This window comes from Phoxinus phoxinus, assembly GCF_949152265.1.
Source record: "Phoxinus phoxinus genome assembly, chromosome: 10".
In the NCBI taxonomy this organism is placed as follows: domain Eukaryota; kingdom Metazoa; phylum Chordata; class Actinopteri; order Cypriniformes; family Leuciscidae; genus Phoxinus; species Phoxinus phoxinus.
The window spans coordinates 28,437,294-28,458,204 of record NC_136885.1 but is presented as its reverse complement, the minus strand read 5'-3'; the positions used below and the strand labels follow the sequence as shown (position 1 = coordinate 28,458,204).

The 20,911-nt window shown below is 38.3% G+C and overlaps 2 protein-coding genes across 2 annotated transcripts in view; one reads left to right on the top strand and one right to left on the bottom strand.

Annotated features, from left to right (window-relative positions):
- rbms3 (RNA binding motif, single stranded interacting protein) overlaps window positions 1–20,911 on the top strand; it is a 146,879-nt gene that overhangs the window by 96,842 nt on the left and 29,126 nt on the right. The window contains exons 5-6 of the mRNA XM_079625312.1: window positions 3,716–3,873; window positions 5,248–5,327. Of these exons, the coding sequence (XP_079481438.1) occupies window positions 3,716–3,873; window positions 5,248–5,327 (238 nt within the window). The remainder of the gene's footprint in view (window positions 1–3,715; window positions 3,874–5,247; window positions 5,328–20,911) is intronic.
- Window positions 13,081–18,435, bottom strand: LOC307005284 (uncharacterized protein). Its single transcript, XM_079625278.1, has 2 exons — window positions 18,418–18,435; window positions 13,081–18,042 (listed from the first exon to the last, which is right to left on the bottom strand). Exon 2 carries the CDS (start codon window positions 17,948–17,950, stop codon window positions 13,673–13,675), a length of 4,278 nt encoding a protein of 1,425 aa, XP_079481404.1. The 5' UTR covers window positions 17,951–18,042; window positions 18,418–18,435; the 3' UTR covers window positions 13,081–13,672.

Below are 20,911 nucleotides of genomic sequence, written 5' to 3'. Positions count from 1 at the left end.
CGTAATGCCCATGCCTGTCACTCTTTCACAGCTCTCAGGTTTGACGAGAGTGACACATTTATGAGATATTTTCACTAAGCGCTTATTCTTTTGTATTTCTTAGGCTTTGGCTCTACTACAATTAAATAGATGTTTTAGCCCAATAAAGAGGGTGGAGTACCCCTGCGATGTGGGTAACCCCTTTAAAGTAAAGGTCTTTCCAGAATAACCCTAAATCACATCTTTTAGGATTCAGTTTTAAACCATAATTAGGCGGTACGTTTTTTATATGGATATGTGAGGTAATATCAACATGTACTGGTGCTAATCTGTGATTTTATTGCAATCTGAATTGGAAATGTCAATATTTTTCCCATCTCTTAGGAGAAAATTATAAGCTATAGTTTCTTTCCATATCCAGTCTCGCCTCGACATAATCTCATTATTACTCATGGGCATTTCACTTTTTTATTACGAAGAAATTAATACATTTATTCTCCAAGGATGCATGCAATTGTACAAAAAACAAAACACATTTTAGACATATAGGGCTGATTTACTAATAGCTTGCGCCAACGCAAACCCTCTTTTGGCATAAAAAAAACTACTGACAGAATTTCCTAAAGACGTGCAGTGAAAAATTAGCACTGGAAAGGAGTGGACAAGGTTATTTTTGTGACTGACCCTATTGCATATGCATTTGTAGGAGTTTCCCTTTCAGACGCAACACTTATGAGAGTATTTAAATGAATCACGCAAGGTGATTTACTAAGGTTTGCGCTAGTCAATTTACTGTTTTTTTGCGGCATTATTTTATTGCTCAACAAAGCATGTCTTAAACCAGACGCTAATTTGCGCTGCTCTTGGTAGATTGCGTTGGTCATTATGGAAATTATCTTACAAAAGATTACCATTTCAAATAAATATTATTTTGAACACTCTATTCATCAAAGAATCCTGGAAAAAATGTGTCATGGTTTCCAAAAAAAATGTTAAGCAGCACAACTGTTTTCAACATTGATAATAATAAGAAATGGAAAATGGATAGTGTGACACTGAAAGCTGAAGTAATGGCTCCTGAAAATGCAGCTTTGCCTTTACAGGAACACATTACATTTTAAAATATATTAAAATAGAAATCAGGCTCTTTTAATCACAATAATATTTCACAATATTACTGGGGGGGTTTTATCAGTTATTAAAAAATCCAGTAGTGCATGTGTAGCTTTAGAGAAGAATAAATGTTTAAGAATACTCTGTCTTTCTTAAGATTGCATTAGTCACTTCTGCAACTGTCCCCTGCATGATAGTCATCCAAATGCATGCGTTTTATCACGAAGGAGCCATACAAAATGTTATTTTATGGATGTCACCTTGAGAAACCATTACCTTCCAAATAGGGCTTTATATGCTGTTGTTTGCTTAAACTTTCCATGATTAAAAATTTTAACTTTTTATTATTTCTTATTAACATTTTATGGTTTTATTATTTAGTTTAATAAACATAAACCAGTTTTATATATTGAACAAACCTTTTCCCGTCTGTACAGTCGTGGTCATTTTGGAGCGGTTTTAAGTTTTAATAATGTCGCCAGTTGTAATGCCCTGCGTGGGGTGTTCAATAACCCGTTTGGATCTCAGCCAGGGAATGTGAGTATAGAGAACATCTGGTGTGTGAGGAGATATCATAAAGCAACTACAGTTGCTCTTTTAATCACTTTCACTTAATAAAAGAGTGATGGTCTCCTGCAGGGCTGGGCCTCACACTTCACAAATGGAATATTTGCGCACACGCTCACATGTCAGTTAACTCCTTAACTCACCAGCAGGTCGCCGTCATTCTCTGCTGGCCCACCAACACTTTCTGTTTTTTTTTGTTTTTTTTCTCACTCTGGTTCTGTTATAGATTCACAGCCCATCCCGTCTGGATGTTTTCTTTCGCAGTGGTTACTACACCTCAAGAATGGGGTGTTCTTAGAAAGTTTGCTAGTTTTTTATAATAAATATTAGCTAATAATAATGTATTCTTTAAAAATTAAACAATTTTTTTAATAAATAAAAAAAATTGCAAAAAGTTGTAAATTAAATTACCGGTAAGTTTATTTATTTGGATCCCCATTAGCTATGCCCAAGAGCACCGCTAGTCTTCCTGGGGTCCACATAACACTTAAAAAAAAAGAAAAAAAGAATAAAAAACACATGTACAAAACATACAAAAATTCCTCTCAATAACGAATCCAAAAACAACACACTTTGCAAAGGCTATATTCAACATTACAACAATCTTTGAATGTACAAAAAAAAAGGTCTAAGCAGCACCAGGTCTAACACTTATAATGCATCGATCCTAGTGTGCCTTTCCCTGTTATTTTAATTAATGACAATGGTAGAAAATTCTATGTTTTTATTGCCCTATATACTGTACTACTGTACGTTTAAGGGATTTAGTTTTTGCTTTGGGGATCCGATCGTTAAAAACACATCTTAATAGTGTAAACAGGGCATAAATTGCATTTGAACTGATCAATCCAATGGAATTTTAAACTGTAAAATCTTTCATGTTGCTTGTAAAATTGCTTCAATCATCCGGTCTTCCACTTTCAACCAATTAAGATGGAGATGCTGTTAATACAGTATGTGTGCCAACGGACATTGGAGAGCCAGTAAATGTCTTGACATGGACTCATATATACTGTACTTCTTAGGATTACTTATTTGATGTTAAAATTATTATATACATTCGAATTTTTTACAAGTTTGAGATTAAATATGATTTCATTTTATTGTTTTATTTCAAGCTGTAATTTGGTCAAATTATACAAAAAGCTTTACACTGTTACACACCTCAGGTCGTTAGCGACCCTATACAATTTTGACAAAAAAATGAATAGAAAAGCATTATATTTATAATGGATATATTATAATGAAGTAATTGAGGAATACTAAGAAGGTTTATGTGTAACTTTATTAAATGAATGAGGAGGAGTGTAGTGAATGACTTCCCGGGTCACTAAAGACCCGAGGTATGCATTTAAGGGTTAATGGATATGCCATTTTTTATGATTTTCCTCTGCACATTTTAGCCTGGGCTTCAAAGAGACAAATGCAGTATGTTCTCTTAGTGTGCAAGTGCTTTAATGCTGCTCATTTTGGTCTTTGCGCGCACACACACACCCTTCAACAACCACCATACAGTGTCTGTATCGTGTGCGCTGTCCTCTCAGACCCCCATTAGCCAGCCGCACAGTGTCTCTAGAAGAGGCCATCAACACCAGTGCGTGAGTGAGAGACAGGTAGTGATGTATCCAGTTAAGGCCCTCCAGCATCTTGTGGTTTTCATTTAAACACAGCTTTCTGCTTTAACAGCTCACTCTTTCTCTTTCCTCACCATCCTGGGTTTCTCATGTCGCCCATTGCAGCATGGAAGATTAGACCAAAATACTCCTAGGATAGTTGTGTTCTCAGAAAGACATTTAAAAGTTTTGTCTGAGACATTTTTTGGCAAGTAAACAAGGCGTTTCCACCTGTATAGTTTGTTTTGTTGAGTCTGATTTCAGATTTTTGCACCCCTAGTCAATTGAAATGTCACTCAGAAGGCCACGTCCTGACTAAATGGGTTGTTTTTGTCCTGGATAAGCAGCAACTGGAGTGTATGCTTATAATTTAAAGTTTGAATAGGTGTGACTACATCATGATTTCTAATGTCAGATTGTGTGTGTGTGTCTTTTCTCCACAGCAACAAGAGCAGGACCCCACTAACTTGTACATCTCGAACCTCCCGGTTTCAATGGATGAACAAGAGCTTGAGAACATGCTGAAGCCTTTCGGACATGTCATCTCCACACGGATACTCCGAGACGCCAACGGGGTCAGTCGAGGGGTCGGTTTCGCCAGGTAACCTTGACAACCAACCCTCTATTTGGCTCATGCAAGACTAAACAGCGTTTGTTCAAGAGGGCACATATAAAAACATCCCTTAGTTTTTTTTTCTTTTCCTGCTCTCCCCCCCTCCCCCCCTCTCGTGTGGCGCGTGTGGGGTGGGTTGGCTGGTTTTCAGGGTCACTGGCTGTGTAAGAGATCCCAGTAGAGGCTGTGTGTGTGTGTGTACAATTGTGCCAGCCAGGCAATTAGCCGTTCAGCCATGATTGGGTGAGCAGAGCTGAATGGGGCCGCACAGAGGAGAGGAGCCACTCCAGAGAGCACAGACTAAATCAAGACTCCCAGCAGCCCGAAACAAACACTATATAACACCCCTGCCGTTCTTTATTTTCCCTCTCTCACTCTTTCTATCCCTCTCCTTTCAATCTCAAAATTAACATATAAGGATGTTTCTTCAATTACAGGAGTTTTAATGTCCCTGAGGTTAATACTAATAGATTTCAACTTTTTTTATATATATCACATTAAAACTTTGAACTTTTGTTCACGCCTTTATCACTTGTTTTGGATTATTATATTTATCAATTTATAAAAAATTTATTGGTTTACCCTTGACTTAGACACAGATCTTCAATCTTAAACAAAATAAAATAATTTATAGAAATATTAATTAATGATTTAAAATAAAATATATTTTATATTCTTTAAATATGTTCTAAACATAGTGACATAAATTTGATATATTGATTGATTAATTTATTCAATCATTGATTGTTTGATTGATATTTCATCATATTTTTGGTCCAAGTTAAGTTTTGTCAAAAGTTATTGTACTTGTTTGTATGGTGTCAGACAACAATTTACATGATTTACGTTAAATATGGGACATGTAATATGCAAAGAAAACATTACAGAATATTTTTACTTTGCATCATTTCTTATCAAGCTGTAGCTATACACTTGTCAAATTCTAAAATATTTAAAGTGTGAAGCTATTGTATTTGTAATACATAAAAAGCTACCCATGAGGAGTAATACACTACATACTGTTGTCTAACAAAATCAAAATACATAATTTGAAAAATGGTAGAAATTACATTTGTTGATTCAGAAACATGACGGCTGATTGGTAGAAAAAAAATATTTTCTTTGATGCATTTATTGTATGTCCACTGTTGTTCATTGTTATAGACAAATGAAACTGTTGAGAGTATGAAAAGTGTGTTTTAATAGAGAACGTTTTATATGTCCACAGTGCCAGTCATAAAGCAGAGTTTTAAAAAGCTAAATCTGTTCAGTTGTCAATGTTTTCACTGCAGTCATGACCGATGACTTTAATTCTGATTGCCTCATGCTGTGTGTTTCTTTGTGTTTCTCTTTCTATCTCAGAATGGAGTCCACTGAGAAATGTGATGTGGTGATTCAACATTTCAACGGAAAGTTCCTCAAAACCCCACCAGGAGTACCAGGCAAGTGTCAACAATACAGTGTGTTCTAACAATATTACATCCTAACCAGGTGCAAAGCGACAAAGTGACAATCATCAGGACATTTTGTTGCCCACTTGGTGTCTGTTTTCACAGCTCCATCCACAGTAAAATCTCATTGCTCTGAGGTCTCTTTCCATATAGCTGTATATTAAAGGAATAGTTCAGCCAAAAATGACAGGTCTGTCATCATATACTTGCTCTCATTTTTCTGAGTAAATGACAGAAATCTATTTTTTTATGAACTGTGCCTTTTATATTAAATATGTTCTGATTTTCTGATTTTGACAGCATAATTACACCTGTATTGCTCTCTGCCGAGCTTTTTTATATTAGAATACTAAACCTCTGAGTACAACGTGATCCAAACCTCTAGTGTGAGGAAGTACACGTCCCACACTTTGAGTCGCTCTGCTCATCAGCTTCATATGACAGGATCTGATTTATAGGTTGATTAAGGTTTAATTTAAGCCTGGTGTGCCAGAAGAAAACAGTTCCCACAGGGCAGCAGAATGTGCTGCATATACTAGCGACAAACATTTATAATGAAGATAGCATTTAGAACACATTTAACTTACATTACTTGACGTATTTCAGAGTGATACACAATATTAGTGAGATATGATGTAGGGCGGGACTTGATTTTATCTATCCGCATTTAATTGAATTGTGAAAATTGGGCTATGATATTACTGGTTAATTTGCAGACTTATTCCAAAATAATTTCAAAGGCCAAATGTGTCATTAGATTTCGCAGAGAGATTTTTCTTTAATAGATTATTCTGCGTTCTGAATCAATTTAATTGACAGCATTTGTGGCATAATGTTGATTACAACAAACATTTCCACCTGTCCTTCCTTTTATTAAAAAAAATCTAAAATTGGTGAACGGGGAATTGGTGAAATTGGTATAACCACAAGACGTAAATCTGTTTATATAATTTTTAAGGTGGAAAATTTGATTACTAACTAATGTATTCAAATGTCATAACATTGTTGCCATGACAATGTATTAAGTCTCAAATAAGACAAGTTTTATCCAAAAATGGTCCCCATTCACTTTTCATTATAAGTCAATTTTTGCTTATTTTAACGAAAATGAGTGGATATAATCTAAAAGTGCTTTCCATGGTAATTAACATTATGCCACAAATGCTGTCGATTGAGCTTATTTTGTATTCAACTCAGTTTTTTTTAAGCAACACTCATCAGTAATGCACAAAACGACCGGAGACATTTATTAAGAAAGTAAATTCTGATTTCATGTCGCCTTTAAAAGCGTCAAATGCGTGATATCACAGACGCCCACAAAAATGATGTGTAAACAGTGTTGTTTAATGGGGTAGTTTTGCAAAGCTCAGGTTATTTTCCTCAATAATGTGCTTGGTGTTTGTTCCCCTGCTGTTGCAGAGCTTTCTTGTTTCCTTTAGAGAAAGGGAAAGGCGAGAGCTGGAGAGGTTAAGGTGGATGAGAAAGAGAATATGTGATTTTCTGTTGGATGCAGTATGTTTGTGTGTGTGTCTGTTTTCTGTTTGAAGGAGACATAGGCAGAGGGCTTGGAGGGGGGTGTAAAAGCAACTGACAAGACAGAGAGAGAGAATAGGAAGAGAGAGATTGGAGAGGGCAGCCTGCAACTCTGGCAGTTGCTGTGTGATTTGTGGGGTGTAGCGTGAGGCTCGGTGTCAGACCCAAAGACAGAGGGATGATGGATGACTTCATCTATACCTCTCTCTCTCTTAAAGGCTCTCTCTCTCTATCTTTTCTCAGTACTAACAGACTCCTGGCCAACTCGGTCTTGTCTCTACCTTTACACTGTGTCTTAACCTGGTGAACGTGATAAAGCGACAAGGGATAAAAATATCTTCCATGTAAATCTGAGTTGTTCCTTTCCAGCTGCGACCCTGACAAGCAATACGCATGTTTTCAGTCACTTGTTTTCTATGTTTGCAGTGTCACATGATCCTTCAGAAATCATTCTAATATGCTGATTTGATGCTCAAGAAACATTTCTTATAATTATCAATGTTGAAAACATTAAGACTACTGGATCATTTGAGGGTGTTGAGGGTGAAGTTAATTAGATCAAACAATTCATCAAAATGATTAGACTAAAAAAAAAACTCATTTGCAAATCATATATCGCTACATCTATCATGAACATGCCAAGGAGAGTGAAGACCCAAATTGAATAATTTTCCTGACATAACACAAACTTGGGGCTTAGAAGACTGCAAATATAGTGGATAAGTCATGTGGACCCCTTTTACTATACCTTTATGGTGCTTTTTTTTGTCCTTTTGGTCCCCATCCACTTTCACTGTGTGAAAGAGAGAGAAAAAACGCATTTCTTTGAAGAAAGAAAGTCATATCGGTTTGGAACAACATTGGGATGAGTAAATGATGACTGAATTTTCATTTTAGGGTGAACTATCCCTTTAAAAAGACATTAAAAAAAAAAAAAAAAAAAAAGCTTCTTTTGAGAAATGAAAGGCAGAGAGTGAGAATGAGGTGATATTGTGCACTTTAAAGTCAGGAATATTTCTACAATCTTTGCCAGCCTTCTAATAATGCATTCAGCCTTGAAAAGGAGCCATGCATGTATTGATATCCAGGTTTAAAGCTCAAAAATAGCATCTCATCGATTTTCTCTCCCTCCCATCCTTCTTTTTCCATCCTTCTATCTCTCTCTCCCTCTTTCTTTCATTCTCTCTCTCTCTCTCTCTCTCTCTCTCACTCACTCTCTCTCTCTCTCTCTACTAAGTGGATCATACGAGCCTGTGGAATAACTGTGTTTTGCACAAGTGGTTCCTCTTGAATCTTGCTGTGCACTGAAGATTCTCTCAAACAGGTGTAGCATTATTAAAACATCAAACATAAGAGATCCAATCTGCTGTATGCTTTTACAGAAAAGCGCTGTGCACATGAATTACACCTATGCTTCTCACACAGATTGATTGCTGAAATTTATGTTTTATTTGAGAGAGAAAGGAAAAGAAAAGGAGCTCTTTGTCTCTTAAAGGGATAGTTCATCCTAAAATGCAAGCTCTTTCATCATTTACTCGCCCGCATGACTTTCATGAAGCATTTGCTGTCACTTGTGTAGTCGTTCTGCTTGTCTCCATCTGCTGTAGGTGTGTGTTTTCTCGCGTGTTGCCCTGCTCCAGCTTACTCAGGCTTTTCTAACAGGCCACAACGGGGCCATCAGGCCTGCATGCTCTCATAATTACACAGGCTCTTAGGCAACATGCTGATGCTGGGGTAGATAATGATGACGAGCTTGTAACGCTGTGACCCCTCCATCACGCACGAGCTCCCTGTCATGGGACGTCCAGCACTTCTTTCCGTTTTGCTGATCTTCCACATGCCCAGCTCAAGCCTGTGGGCTCTGTCAGATCTTGGAGTGTGTTTCAGGCAATTTGGCCGGCACCTGATCTCGACCTTAAATTCCCCCCCCCCCCCCCCCTTCATCTCTTCGTTTCTCCCTATTCATGCGCAGAGTGGCCTGAGGGAAGTCTTAATGGTGTAGGTATGGGAATCACTCTGTGGATTTGCTGTCATAACACCACACTCGCATATGCATTCATTCTGGAACGTTTTAGTTAATGGTAATTCAAGGTAAAAAGAGTAAGGTTGCGACTGAGGCACAATTTCTCATTTACTATGACAGAAGAATAACACTAATCTACCTGAAACTGAAAAAGAAAATGGGTATATGTAGCAAGGGGTCAAGGTTTGGCTGGTTAGTTTGGCCCTGTGAGCCCCTGCTGGTTGATGACGTAACTACACTATCTTGCAACAAAAAGCATTTTTCTACATTTGAAAGGTCATTCAGAAAGTAGCTGTGTATTGTGACAACATAAATATAAATATAGAAACAACTTGTAGATAAATATAAATATATCATATTTCAGTGCAATGTTTTCAGTAAAATGTTTTCCAGTGCCATATATAAAAACCGTCAAATGGGCATATGTTTTGTTTCCCCCCTGTCTGCTGCCTTTGACATCGTAGTTCAGGATAGTTTCTTTCTAGTGAAGGACTTGGAGTTGTGCATGCTTTTGTGTTTCCATCATTTTATTTTCACATATTTTTCGATTTATTTACTATTTATTTATTTTAATACAAATATTTAATTTAAACACATTTTTTTGTTTAATGATTTTTTTAGTTTCTTCATTTAGCAGAATAATTTATCCAAAGCTACTTAAAATGAGGAATACAAGCATTTTTTTTATAATTATTTAAAAAATATATTTATGAAAAGAAATTTAAATATTTGTAATATCTTAAAGGGGTCATGACATGGTTTTTTTTATTTTATTATTATGTTCCCTTAGGTGCAATTATAGTATTACTATAGTTTTTTTTTTACAAAAAACTTTTAAAATGTAGTGATTTATGACCTTTTCCCACCCTGTTTCTCATCATCTGATTCAAACAGTCTGTTTTGGGGGTGTTTCCCCTTTAAGAGTTCAGTGTTAACGCCCACTGTTATGATTGGCTAACGTCAGTGGCTATGCATCAATTATTAACGCCCCCAGCCAGATCCTTTGCGGATTCCGCGCAACTGTTTAGTAGCCGGTGATGCATGCGAAGCGATGGCTCTTGCAATGATAAAACCTTATATGTTTGAGCCGGAATCAGAGGAAAATGAACCATCACCACAACAACGAAGACTGGATCAGCTCGTGTCCACATGGAAAGTGAAACTATTTTGAATTAATAAAAAAATTGTAACCCGAGACACTTGAAAACGGATTATTGTTGCATAATTATCCTATAGCTTAATTTGCTAACAGTTTAACATTATTTAACTAATTTCAATGAAATGATAGGGTGTACCACGGACAAAAATGCATGCACAGGCCATCTTTGAAGATGCAGCATTGATAAAGGCAACATTTTTAATTTTCTATCACATGTAAGTTAGGCCTAATAGACAGGCGACATATTTTCAAGATTCTCTTATACAAATCTGTTTATATTAGCTAGTGATAAAAAGTAAGTTTGCGACGTCGTTGTTGAGCCCAGAATAGTCGGCACGGACTTATCTTTGAGCAACAGTTTTCTGGCAAAGCCAAGCATCATATTGGGATTTTTTCATCAAAACAGTCATCCTTAAATGTATAGAACACTGCCGTGACTGGGACGTCCGCAAAAAATAAAGTGCATCCATTTTTCCCTGAGTGACGTCTGGATCTTTCGGCAGCGTATTCAAAGATGTTGTTTGTCCACAGCCAGGAACAGCACATCTGCGGCATCGTACTTTCCCTGTACACAGACGCACTCGCTGTCCGTCGACTGAACACTTGTGAGGCGCGCAGCGCGCGGGCGCGACAACGATACGAATTGAGCGTAGTTGTGTTGCGCTTTAAGCGTAGTTGTCTTGTGCTGGAGGCGGTCTATATGCAAACGCTGGTACGTCACTTCGTACCGTGACATCACTTCTTACCATGGATCCAGAACGAGCTGTATTTGAGCTTGATTAAATAAATGATTTGTTTATAATGGGGAGGACGTCTTAAGCTATGAAACTTGCAGGACATTTTAATGGTACAAAGACCTCTTATATACTAAAAGATCAAGGCAAATTTGGTTTCTCATGTCATGACCCCTTTAATAAAATATATATATATATATATATATATATATGTACACAGTATGTACACATTTATTTGTAACTTATTTTTTTATTTTGTTAATACATTAACAGTTATGCCAGAAAAAAAGTACTTTGAAATTGAAAATTCTGAGATAGACAGACAGGCAGGGTCTTGTGTATGTGTTTTCCCACAGGCTGATCAGTAAAGTGACTTGGTAAATTGCTGTGTATGTGTGTTAGCTGTGAGTGAGGGAAAATGTAGGCTTGTACTGAAGTGCTTACAAGCCCACTGACAGTAAGACCGTGAGAGAGAGAGAATACTTACACCCCGCCGTCTGTGCTGATGGAAGGGGAGGCTAAATTATAGGGTGAGAGGCCGGTGTGTGTGTGTGTGTGTGTGTGTGTGTGTGTGTGTGTGTGTGTGTGTGTGTGTGTGTGTGTGTGTGACTGTGTGTGTGTGTGACTGTGTGTGTGTGTGACTGTGTACACATCGGGATGACCCATTAAATTTGGTTCCACTTGACTCGCTAATGTCTGCGATGCTGGGAAATCAAGCTGCCACAGACCCATACACTCTGAGGAATTTGTTTGAATGGGGCATGTGTCAGTAGTGAGGCCAGATATCATTTAGTGAAAGATCTACTGTAGTTGACAAGGGTGGAGCCTTGTTCTAAAAAATAAATAAATACAAATATTTGAAAATGTATTATTTAAAAAAAAAATTATATTTTATTTTTTATAGTTTATTTATTTACTTAAATAATCATTTATTTTGTTAATTTATTTTTAATGGCCGTCAAAGATGCTCTTTTGCAGCCAGATGGTGTAGTTACTTCATCCACCAGCAGGGGTTAACCGGACCATGTTACTTAGCCAAACCACAAGTCAACCATATTCCTTAATCTATCACAAAGCGCTCGGTCAGAAGGCCTGTTATACCACACCATAAAAACATTGAATGTAAGATAAATCTGTGATGATCTGGTGTGACATGTTATTTTTGGAATGTTCTGGGATCAGCTTTAGCAGTGTTTGTGTTCCAGTGGTGAGGTCATAATGGAGGGGTCTCAGGTAAGCGTTTGGCAGGCCGGAGGTGAGGCGTGGTGGGCTCTGGAACATTTTGATGTATTAATGAGCGCTGAGCTGGCTTCTGACTGACGTCTTCTGTTTGGACAGTTTCGTCTTATGCTTCAGACAAGGCGCTCACACGCTATGTGTGGGAGAGAGAGAGAGAGAGAGACATTCTATAAAGAACGTGCTAATGAAGCTGTTTATTTTCCCAGGACTTACTGGAGAACATAATGGGCACTGGCGCATATCGTTCTCTCACATTCTCTGTGTACCTCTTTCTCTGATTTCTTCTTTCTTTCTCTCACTTTCTATATTTAGTAACGCTTGCCAAGGCAAGCATCAGTATTATTTTTGCTTGTACTTTGTATTGGATATTCTCAAAATATGGTGACTTTCTCTCACAAAATGTATGATATTTGAATTCAGTTATCTTAACATTATTACTTAATTTTATTAGTTTGTATTAATTCTTTAATTTAAAATTAAAAGTATTTAAAAGAAGTTTATGCTCACCAATGCTTCATTTATTTGAGTAAAAACAGTAATATTGTGAAATATTATAACAATTTAAATGAATGTTTTTTATTTTAAGGCGAGACTACAGGTGAATAGGGTACAATTTTTAACTAGCAGATATCACCATGAAACTTTCCCAGTTGATTACCTACATTAAGATGAGAAAAAAATGTATTACATGTTTTCTTTAATTTAATGTTTAAATGTGCAAATTAGGCAATATCTAATTAAATATGCGCTAATTTGCATATATTTTTAAAAACGAAATCTGAGTATTGGGTTAAGCCAGAATAATATAATTTTTTTCATTGTGTTCACATATTAGACGGGGAAAAATTACAGAGGGATTTATGGATATCTACTTTAGTTATCCTGTAAATCAGAATATACTGTCAATAGCCTTTAAAAAATGATTTTCGCCATGTTTTTTGGAATAAAATGTTATATAACGATCTGTCTAGGTTAAATCGTAAAAAGAATAATAGACATGACTCCCACTCCCAGTCGTCAGACCAAAAGAAACCAATGAGTCCGACGTTTCGGTAAGAAAAACGATAAACGTTTTATTAGAAAATATATGAAAAAACAAACACACGTAAAATGTAAATATCTCCAAAGTAACAAACCAGTGGGTGTAAAATCTTCAGGAAGACCCAAGGCCCAAAATAACAAACAAAACGGATAATAAACAAAATATCAAAACTAACTTCCCTCAAAGTATCCAAAATCAAAATCCAACGAATTTCCCTAAATACACTAACAAAACAGAACGAACGGGATTTCAAAGAAAAGGGCAGGTCAACCCTACAAAAACACCATCACTGAAAATAACAGAAACATAACATAAGCAAACTCAGGAAAAATGATCTGACGGCTGGAGAGGAGACAGGAGAAGTGCGACCGGCCCGGAATCGCAACAGCTCCCTTCAGAAGCCGGAAGCATTCCTTTAAGCCCGCGGTAACCAAAGGGGTGGAGCCATCTCACAGCTGATCAGTATTATCCTGCTTGGAACAAATGAAAGAAAAACGAAAGAGACAAAACAAAACACAACAAAGTATACAAACAATATACAATCAAAACAGTATACGGAGTTACATAATTCCGTAACACCCCCTCCACTAAGAGTCAACGTCATTCCTATACAGAGCGTGACAACGCATCTGCTAACACATTCTCTTTTCCTTTCTTATAACAGATTTCAATATTAAACTCTTGTACAATCAATGCCCACCGCATAATGCGTTGATTAGAGTTCCGCATTTTTGCAAGAAAGGTTAGTGGATTATGATCCGTAAAAACTTTGACGGGCAACGGACTAGAACCCACATATACTTCAAAGTGTTGAAGAGACAGCAATAGCGCCAAAGCCTCTTTCTCAACAGTGCTATAATGCAATTGATGCTTCAAAAACTTCTTCGAGAAGTAACACACGGGATGATCCATGCCATGATCGTCTTCTTGCAGGAGGGCAGCACCAGCTCCATTCGCACTCGCATCCACTTCAATTTTGAAAGGCAATGAAAAGTTTGGGGCTTTTAACACAGGGGTGCTACATAACAAAATTTTTACTGAATCAAAAGCTGTTTGACAAAGATCAGACCAGACGAAGTCTCGAGATTGACAGAGCAGATTCGTAAGGGGCAAAACAATATCTGAAAAATTTCTGCAGAAGCCGCGATAGTAACCCACCATGCCTAAGAATCGTCTCAGTTCTTTTTTCGTTCTTGGCGTTGGGAATTCTAAAATAGCTTGCACTTTAGCAGAAACTGGGCAAACCTGTCCCTGACCCACCTGCTTTCCCAGGTAAGTTACTGTAGCTTTACCAAACTCGCATTTTGCGAGATTAATAGTAAGTGAAGCCTCTTGGAAGCGATTAAAAACGTCGAGAAGGGTTTTCAGATGATCATCCCAAGTGGTGGAATAAATCACAATATCATCCAAGTATGCCTCACAATTAGAAACACCGGCTAATACAGAATTCATAAGGCGCTGAAATGTGGCCGGAGCATTTCGAAGTCCGAAAGCCATAACGGTGTATTCTAATAGGTTGTCAGGAGTGACAAACGCAGAAATTTCGGCAGCGCGAGGTGTTAAGGGTACCTGCCAGTAACCCTTAAGCAGATCTAACTTAGTAACGAACACAGCAGAACCAACTTTATCCACACAATCCTCCATACGAGGAAGGGGGAACGAATCTGCTTTCGTAACTGCATTAACCCTTCGATAGTCAGTGCAAAAACGAACTGAACCATCACTCTTGGGAACCAGAAGACAAGGTGAACTCCAAGGACTGTTACTAGGGACAGCAAAACCATTGTCAAGAAGATACTTTATCTCGGATTGCATTAATTCACGTTTGGTGGGGTTTAAACGGTAAGCATGCTGCTTAATCGGCGTATGATCTCCTACTTCAATGTCGTGAAATGCAGCAGTAGTACGAGAAGGCACATCTGAGAAGAGAGCATTGTGAGATTGTATTAGCTCACTTACGTCATTTCGAGACGAACTAGGCAGATATGACAGAAAGGATTCTAAATCTGCTAAAATTTGCGAATTCTGCAATCGCACGCCAGTTACAGGAATACTTCGTAGAGTCAAACCATCTTCGTCGGGACAACATGTCGCATGCACAGAAACAGAAGCTACCGGGACAATAGGGTTATTAGACTCTTTGTCATCGTCTCGCGTCACATAGGATTTTAACATATTAATATGACATAGGCGAGTCTTCCTTTTCCTGTCAGGAGTACATATCACATAGTCAGTTTCACTGAGCTTAGACTCGACAACATACGGACCATGGAAACGTGCTTGCAAAGCAGATCCCAAAATTGGGAGTAGAACTAAAACTTTGTCGCCTTTATCAAAACCACGGGCAACAGCCTTTTGATCAAAATGGGCTTTCATCTTCGCTTGAGTACACGATAGAGAGATACGAGCCAGATCACAAACTTTATGCAACCGCTCACGAAAGGAGCTCACATAATCCAGCACATTAGTAGGAATGGATTCCTTCGACATCCACTTTTCTTTCAAAAGCTTGAGCGGACCTCGGACAGTATGTCCAAAAACCAAGTCTGCCGGACTGAAACCTAAAGATTCCTGTGTGGTTTCACGAATAGCAAACAATAGTAATGGTAAGCCTTCGTCCCATTCTTTCGCAGAATCAGCACAATAAGTACGTAACATAGACTTCAAAGTCTGGTGAAATCTTTCCAAAGCGCCTTGCGACTCTGGATGATAGGCGCTTGCCACATGATGCTTTACATTCAACTGCGTCAAAACCTGTTTAAACACCCTTGACATAAAATTAGACCCTTGATCGGTCTGTACTATTTTTGGTAACCCAAAAGTAGAAAAAAATTTAATCAAAGACCGCAAAACAACCTTAGTACTCAGAGAACGTAATGGCACAGCCTCTGGGAAACGAGTAGCAGTACACATCATCGTGAGTAAATATTTGTGCCCAGCTTTCGTCTTAGGCAACGGACCAACGCAATCTAATATGAGATGTTCGAACGGTTCTCCCACAACGGGTATCGGACACAAAGGAGCAGGAGGAATCGTCTGGTTTGGCTTCCCAACGAGCTGACAGACGTGACAGGACCGACAGTATTTCGCTACATCCGATTTCAAGCCAGGCCAGAAAAAGTGTCTTAAAATGCGTTTATACGTCTTCGTGATGCCCAAATGACCCGAAAAATTATGGTCATGAGCCAAATTCAAAACGTGAGAACGCGAGTTTACAGGTACCACAATCTGATAAACTGAATTGCATTCAAATTCACAAACAATTGATGACCACTTGCGCATTAATAAGCCATCATCCCAGAAATAAGCAATAGGTCTCTCATCTAAATCATCTTTCTCCACCGCTGACATTCGACAACGAGCAAGAGAAACGTCCTGTTGTTGCTCAGTGATGAATGTTGCTCTGTCAATGAACAGTGACAGGTCAACTTCAGCACTCGAATGCGTGGACAGCGGCTTAGAGCGCTCCAGCACCTGAACATCAAAAGAATTAGGAGGTTCTTCAACAGGTTCAGTTAGATTCAAGAAACTATCGGAAAGACCTACTACATCTCCGAACTTACGAGCTTGCGCTCGCGTAACCGCGCACACAGGAAACACTGAAGGAAATTCAGAAGCCAAATCTTTTGAATTTTGAAGTTCATAAATCGGATCATTGATCACTTCGGGTAATGGCAAAACTTTTTCTCCGGCAAGATCATTGCCGAGGATCAGATCAATTCCTCTAATAGGCAACTGCGGACGTACGGCAACTTTAATAGGACCAGAAACTAGGTCCGACTTGATATGCACTAAATGCAAAGGTACTTCAAGTATTCCAAGCTCAATGCCTTGAACCAAGACATTAGAATTACATGACGAATCTTTTGAAAATGGTAACACACTATCAAGTATGAACGATTGAGCTGCTCCAGTGTCACGGAGAATCCGAATTGATTTTATCTCTTTTTGATCAACGAAAGACACTATACCCTCAGAAATAAATGGATCATAAACTGAATCAACCTTTTGTTCATCGAGGTTAATTTTCGATTTCACACGAACGAAACCAACACTTTTAGGATTGTCCCCTCTTAGTGACTGATTTTTCTTTTTCAGTACCGGACACACAGCGATCAAATGACCAAATTCGTGACAGTAGAAACATTCACGATTTTCTACTTGATTTGGAACCACGGTTTTCGAATATTTCACATTTTTACCCACACTAATTTGAGAATTTTCCCGACGATTAGGTGGAAAAAAATTGTTTTTGTGCGTCAGAACGAATTCATCTGCACAAACAGCAGCCTGTGAAAGTGTGGTCACTTTCTGATCATTTAGGTGAACCACAATTCTATCGGATAACGAATTCTTGAAATCTTCTAGTAATACCAATTCACGAAGTTTACCAAAATCACTTATCTTGCTGGATTGACACCACTTATCAAAAAGAGCTCCCTTGTCACGGGCGAACTCCACAAACGTCTGATTGGCAGCTTTTATATGACAACGAAACTTCTGACGATACGCTTCTGGGACTAATTCATAAGCTCTGAGCACAGACGCTTTTAATGCATCGTAGTCAAGACTCTCTTCAATTGACATAGAGGCACATACCTCCTGCGCTTTCCCAACCAACTTGCACTGAAGTAGAAGCGGCCAGATTTCCCTAGGCCAATGCAAGGCGGCAGCTATACGTTCAAACGCGTTAAAATAAGAGTCAACCTCGGATTCTCTAAACGTAGGAACCAATCGAATTTGTCTGCTAATGTCAAATTCATTTGAATTTGCAAAAGGTGACACATGAGAATCAACAGTAGGCCTATCAGGTGATACAGGAACTTTAAAAGTACTCACCGGCAAACGACGCGCGCCTTGGCTTTCCAGCTCGTACTGCTTCATCTTCAAAAGCTGTGTGTTATGCTCCTGCCGTTTAACTTCTAGATCAAGTTCTTTGAGCCTAACTGCCAATTTAAGATCCTCTGTGTTCAAACCTACAAGCGGATTAGCAGTAGCGTTTCCATCAACAGATTCCTCAAAAGTAGCTTCCGCACCCTGCACACCCGCTTCGGCATTTCGTAACTCTGGACTGGATTCAACTCCTTCTAAAATTCCAATCCTCACTAATTTTTCACGCAACGCTTCTCGAATTACCTCCTTTGTCCCAGCTCTTTGAATAGGTATATTAAAAAAGTCAGCCACCAAAAACAAGTCAGCTTTACGACATTTCTCCAATGCTTCAAAAGTAGGTGAAAGTCTAAAGGATTCAATGCTAAACTCCATTATATAACTATTTCCAACCCCTTTACACAAGTAAAAACTGCCAATCAGAAACAACAATAAATGCATTTAGCAAATAGTGTACTCACCAGCAAGATATTTTAACAAATTTTCCCCGGAGACAGAAGAAAAAAAAAGAAAGAAGAAAACATCAAATGAGCAAACAAAATATGGCCTAAAGAACAAACAAAAAAAAAAAATGAATAAAAAACAGCGGACGAGCCCCCATTTATTACGATCTGTCTAGGTTAAATCGTAAAAAGAATAATAGACATGACTCCCACTCCCAGTCGTCAGACCAAAAGAAACCAATGAGTCCGACGTTTCGGTAAGAAAAACGATAAACGTTTTATTAGAAAATATATGAAAAAACAAACACACGTAAAATGTAAATATCTCCAAAGTAACAAACCAGTGGGTGTAAAATCTTCAGGAAGACCCAAGGCCCAAAATAACAAACAAAACGGATAATAAACAAAATATCAAAACTAACTTCCCTCAAAGTATCCAAAATCAAAATCCAACGAATTTCCCTAAATACACTAACAAAACAGAACGAACGGGATTTCAAAGAAAAGGGCAGGTCAACCCTACAAAAACACCATCACTGAAAATAACAGAAACATAACATAAGCAAACTCAGGAAAAATGATCTGACGGCTGGAGAGGAGACAGGAGAAGTGCGACCGGCCCGGAATCGCAACAGCTCCCTTCAGAAGCCGGAAGCATTCCTTTAAGCCCGCGGTAACCAAAGGGGTGGAGCCATCTCACAGCTGATCAGTATTATCCTGCTTGGAACAAATGAAAGAAAAACGAAAGAGACAAAACAAAACACAACAAAGTATACAAACAATATACAATCAAAACAGTATACGGAGTTACATAATTCCGTAACAGGCTACGAATAATATATTTACAAATCCCTCTGTAAATGTCTTCATAATTTAACTATGTACAAGACTGGAATATATAGGTGCTACTGAAGTGGAGATTTCGGACTTGGAGAATGAGAGAAAAGCCATTTTGAGAAAACGGGCTTTAAAGATTTATCATCAGCCAATGAGATTGCGCATTCAGCTCTTTTACTTTCACGATTGGTTGCTGATAAAAAGAAAATTACCATATTTGGATCCGACAGCATTGTACAGGAGAGAGAGAGCTTTCTAACGGTGTATGTGAATGACGGGGAGCAGACAGTGATCGCGGAGCAGATTTATAACGCCAACTTTTGTTGAATTTAGGAAAAATCTACACACACAAACAAACAAAGTGTAGTAAAATAAAGACCTAAAAGTGTATTTCTGACTTTTTTTCACCACAAGTCTGAAAGAAGACATGCTATTGAAGACAAATAGCTCAAAATATCAAAATTGACCAGTGAAAAAACAACAACATGTTTTTGCCTGCCGTATCTCGCCTTAAGATATTCTAAACTGTAATTTATTCCTGTGATGGTAAAGCTGAATTGTCAGCATCAATACTCCAGTCTTCAGTGTCGCATGATCCTTCAAGGGATGGTTCACCCAAAAATGAAAATTAGCCCATGATTTACTCACCCTGAAGCCATCCTAGGTGTATATGACTTTCTTCTTTCAGAGATAAAATAAAAAATGTCCTCTTCCAAGCTTTATAATGGAAGTCCATCAAAGCCTATCCATGATAAAAGTGCTCGACACGTCTCTGGCAGGTTAATAAAGGCCTTCTGAAGTGAAGCGATGTGTTTGTGTAAGAAGAATATCCATATTTGAAACTTTATCGACTTCTAGCTTCTGGCAGACGGCTGTATGCAAGTCGACTTATGCCAAAAGATTAACCCTTGACTATGTATGTACAGTAGGAGTAGTACAAGCTTTGACTCTCGCGGCCGCGTTCGTCATTACGTTGTGCGTCAAGTTCAAGGGTTACACTTTTGGCTTAAGTCTACTTGCGTACGGCCGTCTGCCAGAAGCTAGTTATTTAAGTTCTGTCAGGACCATTATCATCAAATAAGATTGACAATGAGGCTGAGCATACAGTTTGGATTGGCCGTATGGCTCTGTTCTGGGCAAGAACTCCCCGTGCATCCATGCAGCCTAGCATGGATAAGAGCAGGGAGAGCAGCAATAACCCCCCTTAGGGTAAACAGAACAGAACCAGCATGAATGTATTGCAGATATCATTAATTCAAGATTTTAAAGTACAGCATGATTCGAGAATTTATTCTGATTTAAGGGGAATCCTGACTGATGAAAGGAGGAGCTGCGGATGGAGGAGGGTAATTATCTTCTGAGAAATGCTTATATATGTATACAGTGATACAGCTGAGAGTCAGCTGATGCAAGCTTGACTAACGTGACCTGCCAGAACTGACGCTACGCTTGATTTATTTTAGTCGATCAAGTTTTAAATATGGATATTTTTCTTACACTAACGCATCGCTTCACTTCAGAAGGCCTTTATTAACCCCCCGGAGCCGTTTCGAGCACTTTTATCACGGATGGATAGGATTTGATGGACTTCCAAAAAAATATACCCATTGACTCCCATTATAAGGCTTGGAAGAGGACATTTTTTATTTTATCTCTGATTGTATTCATCTGAAAG

Bases quoted from the DNA above. Each gene is read 5' to 3' on its own strand.
- LOC307005284 (XM_079625278.1), bottom strand. From the start codon at position 17,950: ATGAAGCAGTACGAGCTGGAAAGCCAAGGCGCGCGTCGTTTGCCGGTG.